The following is a 20,257-nucleotide window of genomic DNA, read 5'->3' as shown; positions in this document are numbered from 1 at the left end:
CCCTTCTCTGATAGTACCTGCCTTCCCAAAGGTTACCAACTCTTCTGACCTCTATAATCAGATTAATTTTGCTGTTCCTTGAGCCTCATGTAAATGGAATTATACAGTATGTTCTATTTTGTGTCTGGCTCCTTTCAGTCAACATTCTATCAGGTTCATTTGTGTCACTTCCTGTAGCAGTTAGCCATTTTTGGCTTATGTGACCTCCTTATGCTTAATCTGTTCTCCTGTTGATGGACATTTGGGTTTTCCAATTTGGAGCTATTGTAAATAGTGCTATGAATGTGCTTGCACATGTCTTTGAGTAGATGTTATTAGTACTCACTCATGTTGGCCGTACACCCAGAAGTGGTGTTGCTGGGTTCTTTCCAACAATGTTAGGACAGTTAATGACAGTTCCAGTTGCCAGCAGGGTTCTCTACACCCTTGTCTACATTTGGTATCACCAGTCCTTTTGGTTTGAGACATTCTGGTGGAGTATAGTGGTTTCCCACTGTGATTTGTTTGTATTTCCCTGATTACAAATGAAGTCTTGATAACTGGCCAATTAAAAATTTTGTGTTAAAGCCTTTTGCCCTCTTTTAAATAGGTGGTTTTTCTCATTGATTTGCAGGAATTCTATATATGTTCTGGAATGCAAATCCTTTATTGGAATATTCTTAAAAATAAGATGGTATGAGGGGCATGGGGGGCTTGGTCAGTGAAGCATCTGCCTTTGGCTTAGGTCATGATCCCACGGTCTTGGGATGGAGCCCTGAGTTGTCAGGCTCCTTACTCAGCAGGGAGTCTGTTTCTCCCTCTCCCTCTGCCACTCCCCTGCCTGTGCTCTCTCTCTCTCTCTCAAATAAATAAATAAAATCTTAAAAATAAAACATTGTAATATTGGCACAAGGATATATAGTGGTGCAAGGCCAGTGGACCAGAATGGAGTCTACAAAGGCATCCATGTTTGATATGGTCACCTGGCTTATGACAAAAGCACCACTGTGATTGAATAGATAGGATTGCCTATCCAATAAACGGTGCTATCAAGTGGAAATCCATGTGAATAAAAAGACCTTTGACCCTCTACCTCACTCCATAACAAAATTTTAATTGTGGTCCTAAATGTGAATGGTAAAATAATCACACTTCTAGATAGAAGTATAGAAAATATCTCTCATGATCTCAGAGTAGGCAAAAAATAGTTTTGAAAAGAGCCCAGAAAACACTAGGCTTAGAAGAATCATCATTTGAATTCGGAATTTCCGTTCCTTGGAAGACACTAATAAGAGAGTGGCTTACTTATTGTTGTCATAGTGCATTTTTTGTTCTGTTCTGAAGGGCATTCCAGTAGGCGGGCATATCATCAGTTACCTGATAGAAAAGTCTCGAGTCGTCTATCAAAACCAGGGGGAGAGGAACTTCCACATCTTCTACCAGCTGCTGGAGGGTGGCGAAGAGGAGCTCCTTGCTTATCTGGGACTGGAGCGGGACCCCCAGCTGTATAAATACCTCTCACAGGTTGGAAGGACCAGCACCTGGCTTGGGTGACCCTTTGATGGCAGGGAGCAAGGGTTAGTGGGGGCTTCTGTAGGATGGTCAAGAACTTTCTCATTACCATTTTGGTAATCCTATGGACTGGTTTCTTGACACTTATCATAACCTCTCTGTTTATGCCTGGCAGGTAGATCATCTAGGTGAGTGGATCTCAGCATTGGCTGAAATTCAAATCACTTGAAGAGGTTTTTCAACACACACACACACACACACACACACACACACACACACACACGTGCACACACACCCAACCCTCCAGATATTCAGATCTAATTGGTCTGGGGTGGGGACTTAGACATCAGGGCTGTGTTAAATACTCCCCTGTGGTTCAGTATAATTAAATGAATCCCTGGTGATTCTAAAGCACAGCAGAAGTGAGAAATGTTGGTCTAGGTGTGAGGGTACCTCATTGTCCATCCATGTCAACAACCTGTGCTGCCTCCTTCTGCTTTCAATACTAGTTAGGAAAAGACTCTCCACCTTCTTGCCTCCCATTCTGAGAATTGTTTGCAAAATGAACATACTTCCTTATGTTCAGGAGTAAGGAAAGAGTCCAGGCCATTCCCATAAACAGTCCTAGGATCCAGTGCTGTAAAATGGACTTTTAGAGTGTAACTCCCCACCGTTAGTCTTTCTGCAGCCAGCACTAGTGTATTGATGTCAGTATTTGACAGTATTTGATGTCACTGGCATCTTTTTGCTCCAAGATTTTTTGGACTTTTTTCCTTTTTCCTGGGTCTGGCTTCAAATGGAGGTCACCTGGCAAAGTGCAAGTGAGGACATCATTTGAGAAAGAGAACAAGTTTTTATAAAGTGAATCTGATAAAATAAGGACCAACATATATAGTAAGTCATGGAGGAAAAGTGGGAATGACTGAAATTTATCTTGAAAAATAAAGCTACGTAATAAAAGAATCTCATAACCCCCTTTACAAGCTTTGTACTAATTGTTAGAATGAAGAGTAATTCAAATCTGATTTTTTTTTTGAAGGACTAATTTTTTTTTTTTAACAAAGCAAAGTATATGATAGCATCACATACTTTTGTAACATGATCAGAGAGGGTCAATTTATAAAAGTATCTGAGGGGTTCATTCCTTTTCCCAAGGGCTTCAACTAACCCTTTTGATATTCAAATCATTCCCTTTTGGAATGTATCTTGTCTTTATACTTGCAGATTTTTTTCTAGCCTGATTAATTTGGCCAGATCTTCATGCCACAGAGGCTTTGTAAATGTTTCAAGCAATTTGCCAGAATTATTTTGTTCAACTTTGTGTTCTCCCATAACTTTTACAAACCTTGTGGCTTTACTTTGCAGTATATCCACAATGCTTCCAAACCTTTAGGTATCTTCCAAGGACTGACCTAAGCTGGCCCCACCCTGTTGGTGGTGGGAGCAGATGCTGCTGTTGAACGGGGAGGGATATTTGGGAGGTTGAAGATTTAACAACGTCCAGTTGACTGGTGAATATATCCATAGTATGGCACCTCTGGTTTCCCCTTGCAACAAGGAAATCTTTAAGATGACAAATCTTCAAATAGCCAGGAATCCAAGAACACCCTGTACTACAAAAGCAAAATTTTAAAAACCCTCATCTAGAACATCCTCCCTTTAAATTGTGACATTTGGTGGTGTGTGTCTTATCTAAAGGACAACTTCTAGGGACTCTTGTGTCTGCCTTCAGCTCAGGTCATGATCCCAGGGCCCTGGGATCGAGCCCCACATTGGGCTCCCTGCTCAGTGGGGAATCTGCTTCTCCCTCTGCCTCTCTCTTTGGCTTGTGTTCTCTCTCTTGCTCACTCTCTCAAATAAATAAATCTTTTAAAAAAGAATAGAAAACAGACAACTTCTAAAGTAGTGGAAGTGTCATCACATCTCCACTGTTGATCATGTCTATATAGCCTGCATTTCTCTAAATGCCAAACTTTTATTTTCTTGAGTAAGGGTCTCCTTCTACCTGGTCCTGCACTGCTGTTTCTGTTGGAGGTTGTAAAGCATCAAGACTCCTTTCTGGGGTGCCTGGCTGACTCAGGTGGTTAAGCATCTACCTTCGGCTCAGGTCATGATCTTGGGGTCCAGGGATTGAGTCCCACATTGTGCTCCTTGCTCCATGAGGAGTCTGCTTCTCTCTCTGCCTCTCTATCCTTGTCTCTTATGAATAAATAAATAAAATATTTTTTAAAGAAAGATTGCCTTCTCAATTTCAGTGCTGTCCTCTCCCTGCATATTTTAGCAGATGTTTATTGAGACAGACATCTTCAATTTATCTGGCAAATATGACAAGGAAAACTATTTTTAAAAAATACACATTCAAAGAGATAAACCACTAATGTGTACCTTTGAAAGTTTTCCCAGAACAGAGATAAAATTCTAAATGCGTTTGAAAAAAGCAGCAGTTTTGAATCATCCTGTGCTAGACAATCAGTTAAACCTACCTGTTTACAATTCAGAACATTGTAGAACTAGCTCTTACCTGCTTATAGAGAAAACCATTTTTATTCAAAACTAGGTATGGGCATGTCTAACTGTCCTTATAAAAATGACTTAAAGCAACCCAATTCTCTGTCCACAGGGTCATTGTGCCAAAGAGTCCTCTATCAATGACAAGAACGACTGGAAAACCGTTTCCAGTGCTTTTTCTGTCATCGATTTTACTGAAGGTGACCTTGAGGTATGATCCCTGAGGATGGAACTGCCTGTATGGTCTGGGATTGATGAAACAATCCTGATGTCCTGGTGACCGCTTAGTAGGGTCGCCAGATTCAGCCAATAAAAATATAGGATGCCTAGTTACATTTTAATGGGCATCATTATTTGGGGGCACCATGTAGGACCAAAATTATTCATGGCTTAGCTGAAATTCAGATGCTAACTGTGCATTCTCCCTTTCATCTGGCAACTCTAACATTTCCCAGTGCTGTGTGCAAGGAGGAGATCATGTTTCTTCTTCCTCTCAAATCCAATCTCAAATATTTAGATGCCCTGGAACTATAGGATTACCACTTATTTACTCTTCTATTTTTGAACGGGAGCAAATTGTAGGATTTATAAACATTGTGTTTTTACGTCCTTTTTTGATGATTAAAACTACTGTTCTTTCAAAGATGAGAATTAATTTAAAATATATTTATATATGTGTGTGGGTAAATATCTATATCTATCTATATATCATGCGATCATGATATATAGATCATGGCATTTGCTTATAAAATGGTTTATTGGTGGGAAGGGGGTGGGGAAGATATAAAAAACAAGAGTGTCCGGTGCTGGAGATTAGGGGAGGCATCCTCAGTACCCGGGGCTGAGGTTCTTTATCCTACTTCCCTTAATGTCTGAAGTGGGTAAGAGGCTGATTTCTGGGGAAGGAGGAAATCAAGCTAAAGCTCAGGGCTGGAATGGGGAAGGGGGCAGTTTTCCTTGGGGGATCTTCTGTGATGACATTCATCAGTTAGGCAGCCGCTCTTCTCTCCTTGTTATTCTTGCCTTTTCCCACATTCCTAGAATCTCTTTGGAATTATTGCCAGTGTCTTACACCTGGGGAACATTTGTTTTGAAGAGAACGACCAAGGCTGTGCCACCATACCAGATATCCACGAGATCAAATGGATCGCCAAGGTGATGTTCCACTTTTGAAGAGCACAGGGAAGACCCGGCCCTTTTCTGAGGTGGAGGGGCAGGAGAGGGGAGCTTGAGGCAGCTGGATGCCCAGGTCCCCAAGTGGGTAACACAGTGTTCTCTGGCTGATACTGGCTAGGATATTTAAAGAGTGTGGGAGCAGATGAGGGAGTGGGTAAAGGCCAGCTAGTCAGAACAGTGAATGTGATCTGTTTTGGCAAAAATCTAGTCTAATCACTGAATGGCGTTTCGGTTTCCATTTTCTCAGCTCCTGGGGGTCCAACCATCAATCCTTCTGGAAGCTCTCACCCATAGAAAGATTGAAGCCAAAACTGAGGAGGTAAAAATGTCTCTGGTGGAAATGTACCTGTTCTCCCTGCTACTGCTGCTGCCTGCCTCATGTAAGAGCAGGATGTGGTCCTAGAGGAGGCTGGACCCCAGCCTTCCAGCCCCTTCAGGGATCTCCTGCCTCAACCTCCCCATCTCCAACCATTACACCAAGCTTGCCATGCTTCCCTTTTGCCATGCCTTTCCCTCATGATGTCTTTGCCCATGCTGTCCCCTCTGTTGGAACGCTGTTCCCTGTGCTTCTCTAATTAACACCTTCTTATCCTTCAGTTCCTGGGGTCACATCCTCAAAGAGCCTTCCTGATCATCCCACCCCTGTCCTAAAGCATCATACATATCTCCTCACGTTGTTCTCATCTTGCAACATGATTATGTGTGATGTGTCAATGTCCTGTCCCCCAGCTGTGAGCCTGCAGAGGCTGGAACTGTTTATCTTGGTCATGGCTGTATCTCAGCAGCTCCATGCCTGGCATGTAGTGGGCACTCAAGAAATGGCTACTCCCTGAGCATGTGCAGGTTGGGGTGGCATCTTCTCCCAGCACACATCCTTCAGTGGCCATCATTAAAGTCTAATTTGAAAACTCAGGAGGAGGGGTGGGCTTTTTTTTTCTCTTAACCTCTCTAATGATACATCTGTTGTTGTTCTCAGGTAATATGCCCATTGACACTGGAACTCTCTGTCTATGCTAGAGATGCAATGGCAAAGGCCGTTTACGGACGAACATTTACTTGGCTGGTCAACAAAATCAATTCCTCCTTAGTGAACAAGGTTAGTCCACACATTTTTGGATGATGCACTAACGTGGTGATGCTTTATCACTGACACAGTCACTCTAAAGAATTTGTGAGCATCGACTCCTGGCTCCTAAAGAGCAGGGACAGTGTCCTTCCAAGTCTACATTTCTGGCACACAGTAGGCTCACAAAAATGCCCACTGAATGATTTTTGCAGTGTGTCCCAAAGTGTGGGATGCACAGTCTTTGCAGCACACCAGATGGCTTCTAGTGTAGACATAAACTTTTAACTTCAGTGGTAGTATATTTTAACATGTGTAAGAAAAAAATATGAAACCTTCAAACTCACCCTCAGTGGAATTACTTAAGTAATAAGAGGAGTTTATTCAAAGCTGGAAATTTAGGAAAGGATATTGGGCACAGAGTAGTACATAGATGTAAAACTCAAGGTGGGAGTATGTAAAGGACAGATTTGGAAGGCATCGGCTTAGGAGGCCATAGATGTGAATTGTGGCCTTTTCAAAAAAAATGGTCATCATTTCTTTAAATAGCCATACTGTCTGATGTGCTTGGTCCTCTGTTTAAAATGAGGTCCTCTGTTAAAATTCAAACCACTGTCCTCTCTCCTGGATTAATATCTTTGCTACTCTCTATGAGAGTTTCAATGTGGTCTCAGGAGACCAAGAGGGGCTGAAGCAAGGGGGTGAATCAAAGGGGAAGGTCTCGCTTCTTGGGTGGTAGACGTGGAAGCTGCCGTGGGATTCTGGCAGGCTTCAGGCCAAACGAGCAGGCTGGGAGATTTGTTTCCACCCTATAAGACTTCTGTGATCCAGTGTTGGAAAGAGAGAAGGTGTGAGCTTTAGAACCAAGTCTCAGCTTTGGGGCAGCTTTTAAGAGTCATTAAGTAAAAGACCTCACTAAGCAATGTGTGTTCTTTGACTAGGATTTCACCGGGAAAACCGTGATTGGATTGCTGGATATCTATGGGTTTGAGGTCTTCGACAAGAATGGGTGAGTTTGTCATTACTTATTGGTCCTCTGTTCTTCTTTAGGACCTGAGTCTGGTTTAAGCCATCTCTAGTGTTATTGGAAGTGGTTTTCCCATCCTCAGAAATTCTCTGGATTTCCATAGCCGGCAAATTCATAGACTGGTCCAGAATTGGAATAACCATAAAAAAATCATCTTTTAGCTTGACTCTTCTGATCTATTTAGTAAATGATGTGATGAATAAGGACTTTACTTTCTCTGTATTTAAAAAAATTTTTTTTAAATAAGTAAATACAATTTTTAATTGGCCTACTCGTGTAGCTTTAGTTATTTAAATTTTTGCATCTCTAGTTTTGAGCAGTTCTGCATCAATTACTGCAATGAGAAACTCCAGCAACTGTTAATAGAGAGAACCCTAAAAGCGGAACAAGCAGAATATGAAATGGAAGGCATAGAGGTAAAACATTTTAATTTCTTAATCTAGTGAAAGAGACTCACTCAAGCAATAGTATTTCACTGGAGATTTTATCCTCATTAGTACTCAGAATTATTTTTCACTCTTTCATGTTCATCTAAATCCTCCTCAGAGAATTATTTTCTTTGTCATTCTAGTGGGAACCAATTCAGTATTTCAACAACAAGATCATCTGTGATTTGGTGGAAGAGAGACACAAAGGAATCATTTCCATTCTGGTGAGAAAATTAATGTTGGCTTAGAGTCTTCAAACAGTGTTGCCAACACGCAGAAGACTTTTTCTCCCAGGCTTCAAGAGGGTTGGTTGCTTAGCATGAGCAGAAAGCCAGAAAACATAAAGGAAGGCTTTACAAAGAATGTCAGGTGATCCTGAGTTGAGACTCCTCAGGATGCACCTGTGACTTTATCTTGAACAGTTGCACCTTCTGAGAACATCCATGGCTGCCAATCCACAGTTGTTCCAATTTAAACATTATTTTTTAAATCTAAAAGCCAATGAGAAATTATTTCTTTGCCTTTTCATTCACGATCATCTCCCTTCTAACAAAAATTACAAGTCCCTTTTCTCCTCTTGCCTCCTCCTCCATCTAACTGTTGTGTGAACAAGATTCTAAAGCCCAGCAGGACATTAATGGGTGGTGACTATAGTTGCCAGGAACATGGGTATCACCTGGATTCAGATCCCAGCCCCATTCCTTACTAGCTGTGTAAACTTAGGTGGGTGTTCTAATCTCTCTGAGCTCCAATCTCCTTGTCTTTAAATGAGTGCAATGATACTGGTTATCTTAAGAGGAAGTGTAAGGATAGGTTGAGATTGTATATGCACAGGGCTCAGAATTATGCTATTGTGTGGTAAGCATGCACACTCAATTCATTCAACAAATACTTAGCAGTGCTTACTTGGTGCCATGATTGTGCCCTGTGCTTTGGGACACAGCAGTGGACAAAATAGATCAATACCACTACACTCACGAGGCTTTAAATCTTAGCACAGACACTGACAACAAACAGGTTAATGGGTAAAATAAGTACGTTGTACAATGATGAAAAAAAAAAAAAACAGAAAGGATTAGATGTGCTGGGGAGGATGATTCAATTTTAGGTGTGATGGTCTGGGAAGGATTGTATAGACTTCTGGGGAAGCATGTTCCAGGAAGCACAGACTGGCATAGGTTATTCTATGTGTACTCAATGCTCATATGAATGGCTGGACTAGCATTTTTAAATATTTTAGTAATAAATACTTGCTTCTATGTGGTTTTCCATTAATGGAATCAGGAAACAGAGATACTACTTCAAGAGGGTTGTCTCACCAACCTGAACCTTGTTTTTTTTTTTTTTTTTTTCTTGCTATTTTAATAAAAGCTGGAGGGTTGATTCACTTGTTAAGATGGTCAGTTAAATGTTAACATCCTAACACTGTTAAGGATTTGAGATAGGAAATAGACATAGTTGGAGAAATGTGAAAAATTAGATGCACATGTTTTATAGCTTTCTTTCCATGAGGATTTTGCTTCTAGTAAAAGGGAATATATGTTCTAGGCCATATATGGGCCTAGATGGGTGGAAGAGTTGACTTTTCAAAGAATTTCCAGCCCTTCTGAGACAACTAAGCACCTGTAACGGATCATTGCACTCCCACCCCCAGTGTTCACCTGAACTTGTGTTAGATGACACAAGTGGTGAAGGCATTTAAACTTCACCTCAATCCATAGCATTGAGGCTTCTCTTTTTCTCTGGAAGGATGAAGAATGTATCCGTCCTGGTCCTGCTACAGACTTGAGTTTCCTGGAGAAATTGGAAGAGAAAGTAGGCAAACATGCACACTTCCAAACGTATGTATCTCGCTTGACAAGCTGTTGCATGGGGAAGGTCATCATATATCCACTTTCTTGGGTGGGCAGTGGACCTCAAGAGTACAGCCACTCCTTCATATGTTGAAACATGATGTACCATAATGATACACCAACTCATATACATACATACCTTTTGTTAGTAGCAATAAAATTCAAATGAATCTCAGGCAAAATGTTCTAAGACTATTTCATGCATGTGACCCTATCCAAAATGTGTCTATGATTGTTACATATTGGATAGGATCACATGCATGAAATAGTCTTCTTTTAAAGTTAGGTTTAAAAATATAATATACATACAGTGATATGTGTATATCTGAAGCGTACAGCCAGCATATCTTCATATTTGTGTATACCCACATCACCACCACCAGGTCAAAATATAGAGCATTTATAGCATCCCAGAAAATCGACTAGAAATTTAACTTAGTCTTTGAGACAAGGAAGAGAATTGAATATCTCATGCACTGGAGTCCTAAAGCCCTGGTTTTGAATCCTGGATCAGCCCCTTATAAGACATGTGTCTTATTACTATACCTAGTGGGTAGCGCTGTGAATGACTACATCAATCACCTAGTGCAATTTCTAGCCATGGCAAAGACTCAGTAAATGGTAGTGGCCTTATCAGACTTTTGTTAAATATTGCAATGATAAGTAAATGAATCAATAATGGAAAAATAAATTGTGGTATATTCACAGATGGAATAACATACAGCCATGAGAATGCACAATCTATAACTACGTGCAGTCATGTAGGTAAATCACAGAACACATTAACAAAAGAAATCAGACACAAAAGAGTATATGCTATACAATTCCCTTTCCATAAAGCACAAAACCAGATAAAAACCAACCTGTTATGTTAGATGTCAGGTCATAACTGGAAAGAGTTCAAGGTGGTGGGGGTTTGGTTCTCAGGGAACTGGTAATGTTCTGTTTCTTGACCTGGGTTCTGGTTATATGGATGTGTTTCTTGTGGAAAATTCACTGAACTGTACACTTAGGATATCTGCACTGTCAGTATATATGTATATACATTTCAGGAAAAGGTTGTTAAAAATTTGGAATTACCAGATCTGAAAAATTATGTTTCATGAGTATTTTAGTCAGTCAATATCACAAAAATGTAGGATAGTAAAATTATTTCTTAGTTATCACCTGAAAAAAATAGAATTTATTTAATTGTATAAGTGTTTCCGTGGTTCACATGTTTTTTCATTCCTCAGTGCTTAGGAGAAGGATCTAATTTTACTCTTAAGTTTTTATTTCAATTCTAGTTAGTTAACATACAGTATAATATTAGTTTCAGGTGTACAATATAGTGATTCCACACTTCTGTACATCACAAGTGCACTCCTTCATCCCCAACACCTATTTCCCCGATCCCCTTACTAACCTCCCCTCTGGTCACTATCTGTGTGTTCTCTATAGTTAAGAGTCTGTTTCTTGATTTGTCTTTCTGTCTCTTTTTCCCCTTTGTTCATTTATTTCTTAAATTCTACATATGAGTGAAATCATATGGCATTGTATTTTTCTGACTTCACTTAGTATTATCCTCCTTAGTTCCATCCAAATGGTTGTTGCTAATGGCAAATTTTTTCTTTTTTATTGCCAAATAATATTCTATTACATATATCTATATCTACATATAGATACATATCTATATCTATGTATACATCTACACATATATATATATTACAAAGAAGATGTGAGATTTATTTTTTTAAAAGATTTATTTATTTATTCAGAGAGAGAGAGAGAGAGGCAGAGACACAGGCAGAGGAAGAAGCAGGCTCCATGCAGGAAGCCTGATGTGGGACTCGATCCCAGGTCTCCAGGATCACACCCCAGGCTGCAGGCGGTGCTAAACCACTGAGCCACCAGGACTGCCCAAGATGTGAGATTTATATATAGATATAGATAGATGGATATAAAATCTCACAACTTCCTTGTCCATTCATTAATTGATGGACAGTTGGGCTGCTTCCATATCTTGTCTATTGTAGATAATGCTGCTTTAAACATTAGTTGCATATGTCCCTTTGAATCAGCGTTTTTGTATTCTTTGGGTAAATACCTAGTGGTACGATTACGGGGTCATAGGGTAGCTCTATTTTAACTTTTTGAGGCCCCTCCATACTGATTTTCCACAGTGGCTGCACCAGTTTGCATTCCCATCACCAGTGCACGAGGGTTCCCCTTTCTGCACAGGGAAGGGTCTAACATGAGGGAGACCTTGGTCTGTAGTCAGATGAACTAGGGCTGCCATGTGTGTTTGGCTTCCAATGCTGGGCTTCCACCCATTGTCATGTTCTTAACCCGCTTGTCAGGACTTCTCTTTTGCTCTTTGCTTTATATATTGGTGCATTTTGTTGCCGGGAACTAGAAAGTTTCAGTGCAAGTCTATTTCTGTCTTGCTGCAGCCGGAAGCTGGCAGGGCCCAAGGGCCGGAAGAGGATTGGCTGGATGGAGTTTCGGCTTTTCCACTACGCGGGAGAGGTCACCTACTGCACCAAAGGCGAGTGTCCAGGGTGTGCAGGTCAAGCCATGAGGTGCGCCTGTGTCCAGTGGAGAAATGGCTGCACGTCCATCCCAAACGTTCGCTAGCCCTGCTTGCAAGCATGCCATTTGAAGTTATTTCATTCATGATTTTATTATGCATATCCACTTTATTTCACCTACTTAAAGCATAAAGTATATTAGTTTTACTATATTCATGTGATAGTTATGCAACCATCAACACAGTGCATTTTAAAACACCTCACCCCAAAAAGAAACCCTGTATGCATTAGCAACCATTCTATCTTCCGCAGCCCCATCCCCCACAGTCCTAGGCTATAAACTGATCTATTTTCTGTTTCTTTTTTTTTTTTTTTTTTTTTTCTGTTTCTGCATATTTGCCTGTTCTGAGTATTTCATGTAGATGGAATCACACAATATATGGTCTTTTGTGTCTGGCTTCTTCCACCTAGCATCATGTTTTCAAGGTTCACCCTTGTTGTTATTTGTATGGCTAAATAATATGCCATTCTATGGATAGAATGCATTTTGTTTATCCATTCATCAGTTGATAGGCATTTGGGTTTGTTTACACTTTTGAGCTATTACTAATAATTCTCCTATGTGCATTTTCTTTCAAAACATTTAAAAAATATTTTTGTTGGTTATTTCTGCTTTAGGTTCTAAATTATTTTCGCTTCTTTGTTTAAAAAATTATTTTTACTGTTTTTTTCTTTTTAAGTAGGCTCTGTGCTCAACTTGGGGCTTGAACTCACAACACTGAAATCAAGAGTCACATGCTCTACCACCTGAGATAGCCAGGCACCCCTGAATTATTTTCCCTTCTAAATAAGTTTATTTCTTTTTTTTTTTAATTTTTTTTTAATTTTTATTTATTTATGATAGTCACAGAGAGAGAGAGAGAGAGAGGCAGAGACACAGGCAGAGGGAGAAGCAGGCTCCATGCACCGGGAGCCCGATGTGGGATTCGATCCCGGGTCTCCAGGATCGCGCCCTGGGCCAAAGGCAGGCGCCAAACCGCTGCGCCACCCAGGGATCCCAATAAGTTTATTTCTTTAAGAATCTTTAATACATTTTGTCTTTTAAATTCCCAGTGGTATAAAAATAGAAAACATTTTAAAATAGGATTACTCTCTGTGCAGGTAATCAATTGATTTTTGTTTGAAAAATAATAAACATGTAAGGCTATGCATATTACATGTATAGAAGTTGTTGTCCATACAGAAAAGTCCAAAAAAGAAACTAAAAGCCTCCTTTACTCCTAGCTTCTCCCTGAGGTAAACACAAGAACCAATAGTTTCTTGTATCTTTTCAGGAAAATAGAAATATCTTATACAGGGACTCCTGGGTGGCTCAGTGGTTGAGTGCCTGCCTTTGGCTCAGGTTGTGATCCCAGGGTCCTGGGATTGGGCCCCACATGGGGCTCCCTGTGGGGAGCCTGGTTCTTCCTCTGCATATGTCTCTGCTTCTCTCTGTGTGTCTCTCATGAATAAATAAATAAAATCTTTAAAAAAACAAGTTAGTTTGGACCTCTTTTGGGTGTATACCCAAAAGAATTGAAAGCAGGGACTTGCATAGATATTTGTACACCCACATTCATTACAACATTATTCACAATAGCCAAAAGGTGGAAACAACCCAAATGTCTATCAATGGATGCATGGATTGACACAATATGCTATACCATAAACAGCAGAGCATTATTCAGTCCTAGAGATCCTCTGATCTCTCATACCACATGGATGAACCTTGAAAACCTTATGCTAAGTGAAAGAAGCCAGTCACACAAAACCTATATGATTCCAATTACAAGGTACCTAGAGTTGTCAAACTTATTGAGACAGAAAGTAGAATAGTGGTTATCAGGGGCTGAGGAGGGGGAATGAGGAAGTAGTGTTTAATGGGGTCAGATTTTCAGTTTGAGAAAATGCATTCTGGAGATGGATGGTGGTGATAGTTGCACAAAAATGCAACCATGCTTAATGCCACTGAACACTTAAAAATAGTTAAAATGCTAAAATTTATGTTATGTATATTTTCCCATAATAAAAATGTTAGTTTTGGTAACTCCAAATAGTTTTCTAAAAAGATTGTATCTTAGATGTTTTTTATCTTAGACATGTTTTTTTAGCTATTTTGATTTTTTTTTTTTTTAAGTAGGCTCCAAGCCTGACATGGAGCCCAACATGGGGCTTGAACTCACAACCCTGAGATCAAGACCTGAGCTGAGATCAAGAGTCAGACATTAAACCAACTGAGCCAGCCAGGCACCCCTGGTGCCAATTTTATAATGTCATTTAGCTACTAATCTAATTATTAGTAACTGATTAGGTTTTAAGTGGGTGCTTAAAAACAAAGTTAAAATCGGAAATGGCACGTCCTCCTCTGTATGAAGATACTGTTGGATACCTCTAGTCCTGGTACTTTCCTCAGTGGTGGGAAAGATTTTCTCACCAGGCTTCACCTGGCCACTCCATTGTTTTTGTTGTTGTTGTTGTTTTGTTTTGTTTTAAGATTTTATTTATTTATTCATGAGAGACACAGGGAGAGAGGCAGAGACATAGGCAGAGGGAGAAACAGGATCCCTGCAGGAAGCCCAATCCCAGGACTCCCAGGAATCCCAGATCACGCCCTGAGCCAAAGGCAGATGCTCAACTGCTGCTGCTCCATTGTTTCAATGTTATTCCTTTTTTTTCCCTCCACATCTTATTTATTTCTTTATTTTAGAGATAGCGTGTGAGTGGGGAGAGGAGCAGAGAGAGAGGGACAAGCAGACTCTGAGCTGAGCACAGAGCACAACACAGGGCTTAATCCCATGACTTTGAGATCATGATGTGAGCTGAAACCAAGAGTTGGATGCTCAATCGATTTAGTGATCCAGGTGCACCTAGATGTCATTCCTTTTATGCATAACTCATTGCTACTGGACTAGGATATGTGTATAATGTTTAGCATAAAGGCTCTACATTAGTGTGATACTGGTGAGAGTTTAGAGTAGTGTGTGTGTGTGTGTGTGTGTGTGTGTGTGTGTGTGTGTGTGTGAGAGAGAGAGAGAGAGAGAGATAGATTCAATTCTGAGAACCTCATTCCCAACCAGCATTGGGATTACACTTCCAGGAACATCTGGCAATGTCTAGAGACAAACTGGGGAAGGTGCTGCTGGCATTGAGTGGGTAGAGGGCAGGGATGCTGGTAACCATCTTACAATTCATAAGACAGTCTCCACGATAAAGAATTCTCCAGCCCCAATGTCAATAGCGTCAAGGTCGAGAAACTGATCTGAGCCTATGAGATTATTTTCAGGATTTCCCTTTGCAGTCATTTGGGATAGAACTGCATTTTTAGGCAAACCATTGATTCAAAAATTTTTCAATGTTTTATAGGATTCTTAGAAAAAAACAATGATCTCCTCTACAGACATCTGAAAGAAGTAAGTCTGGAACTTAACTATACGTATTTCTGATGGTTATTAGGTATATCACCCATGACACTGATTTTGGGGTAGATTTGGCCTTCTGGATTTTTCTTCAATGCATTATGTTAGAACTCCAGCATGTCATGGCCAGAATATATATTCAAGATCATCTGTATGATGATATGTCCTTGATTCAAGAATATATGTTGGCCCTGCTGTGTGCCAGGAACCATGCTAACTCTGGCCAGTCCTCGTTCTCATGGAGTTTGCCATGGGTCTGGAGAGTGGCCAAGAATAAATATATACAGTTGATCCTTGAGCAACATGACCCTGCTAATCTCCTATGCAGTCAAAAATCCACTTATAACTTTTGACTCTCCTAAAACTTAACTACGAATAGCTTACTGTTGCCAGAAGCCTTACTTATACATAAACAGTCAATTAACACATATTATATATATTATATACTATATTCTTACAACGGAAGTAAACTAGAGAAAAGAGAATAGTATTAAGAGTGTCCTAAGGAAAATATATTTACAGTCCTGATACTGTAAAAAAAATCTGCATATAAGTGGATCCACACAGTTCAAGCCCATATTCTTCAAGGGTCAACTGCATATGAATAAGTTATCCATCCATAACAAGTGCTCTGAAGAAAATAAGGCAACATGGTTGAGAGGGACATTTTTTAAAAGATTTTATTTATTTATTCATGACAGACACACAGAGGCAGAGACACAGGCAGAGGGAAAAGCAGGCTCCCTGTGGGGAGCCTGATGTGGGACTCAGTCCCAGGACCCCAAGATCACACCCTGAGCCAAAGGCAGATGCTCAACTACTGAGCCACCCAGGTAGCCAAGAAGGACATTTTCAATTTAGTTTAAGAGATCAGAGAAAACACCTCTGTGGGGGTGACTTTGGGCTGAAACCTGAGTGAGAATGCTGTTGGCTGTGGAAAGATCGGGGTTACTCCAGGCTGAGGGGCCAGCATGTACAAAGGCCCTAAGGCTCAGAAGAGTTCACTGTGTGTTCAGGGAGTGGTATGATGTTAGGAAAGGGGACTGAGCCCTGCAGGGTGAGGTGTCCAGGCAGGAGCAGAGATTTTGTTGCAGTGAGAATATACCAGGGTAGTATGAATAGAAGACAAGAAAACTGAGACTCAGAGAAGTCTCAACTTGCTCAAGGTCACATCATGAGGTGGAACTGAGATTAGCCTCTGTGGCTGTTGGTACAAGTCCCAGTGTCCTTTCATATACCTCACTGATCAGAAAAACCTTGTGTTTTATTTTTTTTTATTTTTATTTTTTTTAACCTTGTGTTTTAAAGCCTTACTTTATATTGAAACAGTTAACTGTTTTATTAAAAACTGGATTTTATTTAATTAGCTTGGTTTACAAAAAAGCATAAATGTAGGAAGACATTTTCAAGTAAACACACAGACTGTTCATTTCAGGAGTACCTTCTGGCCTTTCTGATCTTTTCTCTGCCACTCCTAGGACCACTTGTTCCAACCTCTGAGGTTCAGGAGAGAGAACTATGCCTAACTTTGGATCTCTGCTCCATGCAGGTGCTCTCTGAGGCTGAGTGTTAGCCCCACCTCTTCCCAACTGGGGGTGTCTAGCAAATATCCCCACTGGTGGGATGGATCTGGTGGGGCCTCCATCCTCAAGTCACTGTAAATGACATAGGGGTGAAAGGGCCCCAGCTGACACAGGGAACATAGTACTCCTCTCCTGGCTATGCCTCTGCCCGCCATGCCCACACCCTTCTCAAACCCATCCACGGAGTGTGCTTCCCATGGAAAAATCTCAGAGTCCTCCACTTCACCAGCCAGGGATGAAGGTTCTTGGACTTCCTTTTAACTTCAAGATGCATTCTTTTCTTTTTAAAGATTTTATGAGAGACACAGAGAGAGAGGCAGAGAGAGAAGTAGGCCCCATGGGGAGCCTGATGCTAGGCCTTGATCCCAGGACCCCAGGATCACACCGTGAGCCAAAGGCAGATGCTCAACCACTGAGCCACCCAGGTGCCCCAAGATGGGTTATTTCTAATGTGTTCACGCCTGCCTTCAAATTGCTTTTTCATGCCATTGTCAGTGCAGAATCAGAGTGGATTAAATAAAAAAAAAATTTCAATTTAAGAATCATCAAATTGTGGCAAAATACACATAACATAAAATTTATCATCTCAACCATTTTTAAGGGTGCAGCTTAGTAGCGTTAAGCACCATAATATCGTTGCACAGCCAATCTTCAGAATCCTTTCCATCTAGCAGAACTGAAACTCTGCCCTGTTAGAATACTAACTCCCCTGTTCTCCTCCCTCAGCCCCTCTAGCCAGCACTGTACTTCCTGTCTCTCTGAATGTGACTCCTCTAGGAACCTCATGGAAGTGGGAGTCATATAGTATCTGTCCTGTGTCTAATTTTTTCCCCTTATCATAATGTCCTCAGTTTCATTCATGTTCTCACACGTGTCACAATTTCCTTCTGTTTTAAAGGCCAAATAATAATTCTAATTCATTGTGTGGATACAAGGAAAATAATTTTAGTGTTAAATTAATTTTTTTTAAATTAAAGCTTTTTGGAGCACCTGTGTGGCTCAGTCGGTTGAGCATCTGACTTTTGATTTCAGCTCAGGTTATGATCTTAGGGTTGTGAGATCAAGCCCCACATCGGACTCCGTGCTGGGTGTGGAAACTGCTTAAGATTCTCTCCTTCCCTCTCCTTCTGCTCTCTCCCCCTCCATAATAAATCTTTAAAAGATATAAACAAAATTAAAGATTTTTGATAATACATATTATTTTGAAAATGTGTGCATAAGGGGAAAAATCAAACTGTATAAAATTTGGTGTCCTTGACCCCATGTCATTAACTCTCTCTCCTGAGAGCCAACTGTTCTAGCCATTTGACTGTGTATTCTTTTGGGATAGTACAACCAAGGGGTGTATGTATCTCCCTCTTTTTCCTTTCTCTTCACACAATAATCCCACACTGTACATGTGATCCTCGTCTTGCTCTTTTCACTTGACACCATCTTGGAGATGATTCTTAAAGAGCTGGTTCATTCTCTGTAGCGGCTGGACTGGGAACAGGTGATTGCTTTACCGTGTCAGAAGAAAACCATTCAGATAGCCTTACCATGTAGCAAGTGCAGTAGATACAGTATTTAAACATTTCCCTCCATGTTTGTATTTTTTCCCCATTTTCTTCAAGCACTCCTAAAGCAAATGGCTCTGGGCTGTCGTGCACACTTATGCAAGCTTTCCTGAAGTCTCCTTAGTGACTTCTGAAGTAGTGAATGTGGAGCTCATTTCCTTTACTTGCAGGTGCTATGCAGGTCCAAAAACCGTATCCTAAAGGAATGCTTCCTAGTGGCTGAGTTAGAAAACCGGAGGAGGCCGCCAACGGTGAGTGGGGGGAAAAATGCCTGTGCAGAATTAGAAGGTTGTAAAAATCAGCCAGAGAGTGCACTTATTCTCAATCACCTGTACATTTTAAACTGTCCTCCCTTGGGGCGCCTGGGTGACTAAATTGGTTAAGCATCTGCCTTTGGCTCAGGACATGATCCCAGAGTCCCTGAGTCAGACTCCCTGCTCAGGGGGGCATCTACTTCTCCCTCTCCCTTTGCCCCTTCCCCCTCTTGTATTCTCTCTCTTTCTCTTTGGAATAAATAAATAAAATATTTTTAAAAAACTGTCCTCCACTTTCCTGAAAGCATCACTCTCTAACATGTACTACTAAATATATACTTTCCAAGTGTAGTAGTAACCACTCACTGAGTGCCTACTGTGTGTCAGGCACTGTGTGGGGGGCATGAAATTTAGCAAGAAAAAAAACAAGGTCCCTGTATCTAGTGGGAAAGAATAGGAAAAATACCATCCAAAAAAAGAAAGAATGTATAGTAGTGCAGGTGTCATAAAGGAAGCTTGGTAACAAGGAAATGGGTGTGTGTTGGAGATGACTGTCTCAATGGTGATACGGGTTCCTATGAAGCATGCACCACATAAGTGCTAAATGAAGAAAGCATCTAGCCTCTCTGCTTAACCAGTCTGAGCTTGGACTTCTCAGGCCAGGACACCCAAAACCTTTGCTTAGGGGGCAAGATGGTAACAGGTAGGGCAATCTATCAGGAGCTGGGATCTAAAGAGCTGGAGTCTTGTGCCCTAGCTGATCTCTGTATTGACTGAGAGAAGCAATATCTACTTAGTTCATTCTCTCTCTTTCTTTCTCTCTGAAGGTGGGGACTCAGTTTAAAAACAGCCTGAGCAGCCTTCTGGAAATCCTCATCTCTAAGGAACCTTCATACATCCGTTGCATCAAACCCAATGAGAGGAAAGAACCCAGTGAGTCATGAATCGTTCTGAACACTGAGCTCAGGAAAATAAATCTGAGAGGAAAGCCAAGATGGCAGTGGGTTAAAATCCTAAAAATCCCTACAGGCTTGTGCCTTGTCCTTTACACATGAATTCTTTTCATTTTTAAATGACCAGAAGGCAAATGAATAGGGAGGGAGAGGGTTTTTGTTTTGTTTTGTTTTGTTTTTTGCGATCCTGAGTGAGCATTGCTTAGATCCTGACCAGTTTCAGGAACAACACAGCTGAGCCAGACAGATGTCACAGGTGAGGGAAACAGTGTTGCTTCTCTCTAGCCAGGGAACAGTCTTCCAAAATGGTTTATGACTTAGGTATCTTCCAAGCACCTGCCATGGTCGGTAACACAGTTGTACAGAAGGCAGGTGGAAAGAACAAATGAGTGAAGCAGAC

The 20,257-nt window shown here is 40.8% G+C and overlaps 1 protein-coding gene across 1 annotated transcript in view; it reads left to right on the top strand.

Annotated features, from left to right (window-relative positions):
* Window positions 1–20,257, top strand: part of MYO1H (myosin IH) — a 49,235-nt gene that overhangs the window by 9,581 nt on the left and 19,397 nt on the right. Inside the window, exons 6-18 of the mRNA XM_025474276.3 lie at window positions 1,324–1,503; window positions 4,112–4,210; window positions 5,041–5,154; window positions 5,423–5,494; window positions 6,152–6,271; window positions 7,180–7,247; window positions 7,576–7,681; window positions 7,837–7,917; window positions 9,443–9,534; window positions 11,979–12,073; window positions 15,459–15,505; window positions 18,821–18,901; window positions 19,732–19,837. Of these exons, the coding sequence (XP_025330061.3) occupies window positions 1,324–1,503; window positions 4,112–4,210; window positions 5,041–5,154; window positions 5,423–5,494; window positions 6,152–6,271; window positions 7,180–7,247; window positions 7,576–7,681; window positions 7,837–7,917; window positions 9,443–9,534; window positions 11,979–12,073; window positions 15,459–15,505; window positions 18,821–18,901; window positions 19,732–19,837 (1,261 nt within the window). The remainder of the gene's footprint in view (window positions 1–1,323; window positions 1,504–4,111; window positions 4,211–5,040; window positions 5,155–5,422; window positions 5,495–6,151; window positions 6,272–7,179; window positions 7,248–7,575; window positions 7,682–7,836; window positions 7,918–9,442; window positions 9,535–11,978; window positions 12,074–15,458; window positions 15,506–18,820; window positions 18,902–19,731; window positions 19,838–20,257) is intronic.

This window comes from Canis lupus, chromosome 26, assembly GCF_003254725.2.
Source record: "Canis lupus dingo isolate Sandy chromosome 26, ASM325472v2, whole genome shotgun sequence".
In the NCBI taxonomy this organism is placed as follows: domain Eukaryota; kingdom Metazoa; phylum Chordata; class Mammalia; order Carnivora; family Canidae; genus Canis; species Canis lupus.
This window is presented reverse-complemented; position numbering and strand designations above follow the sequence as displayed.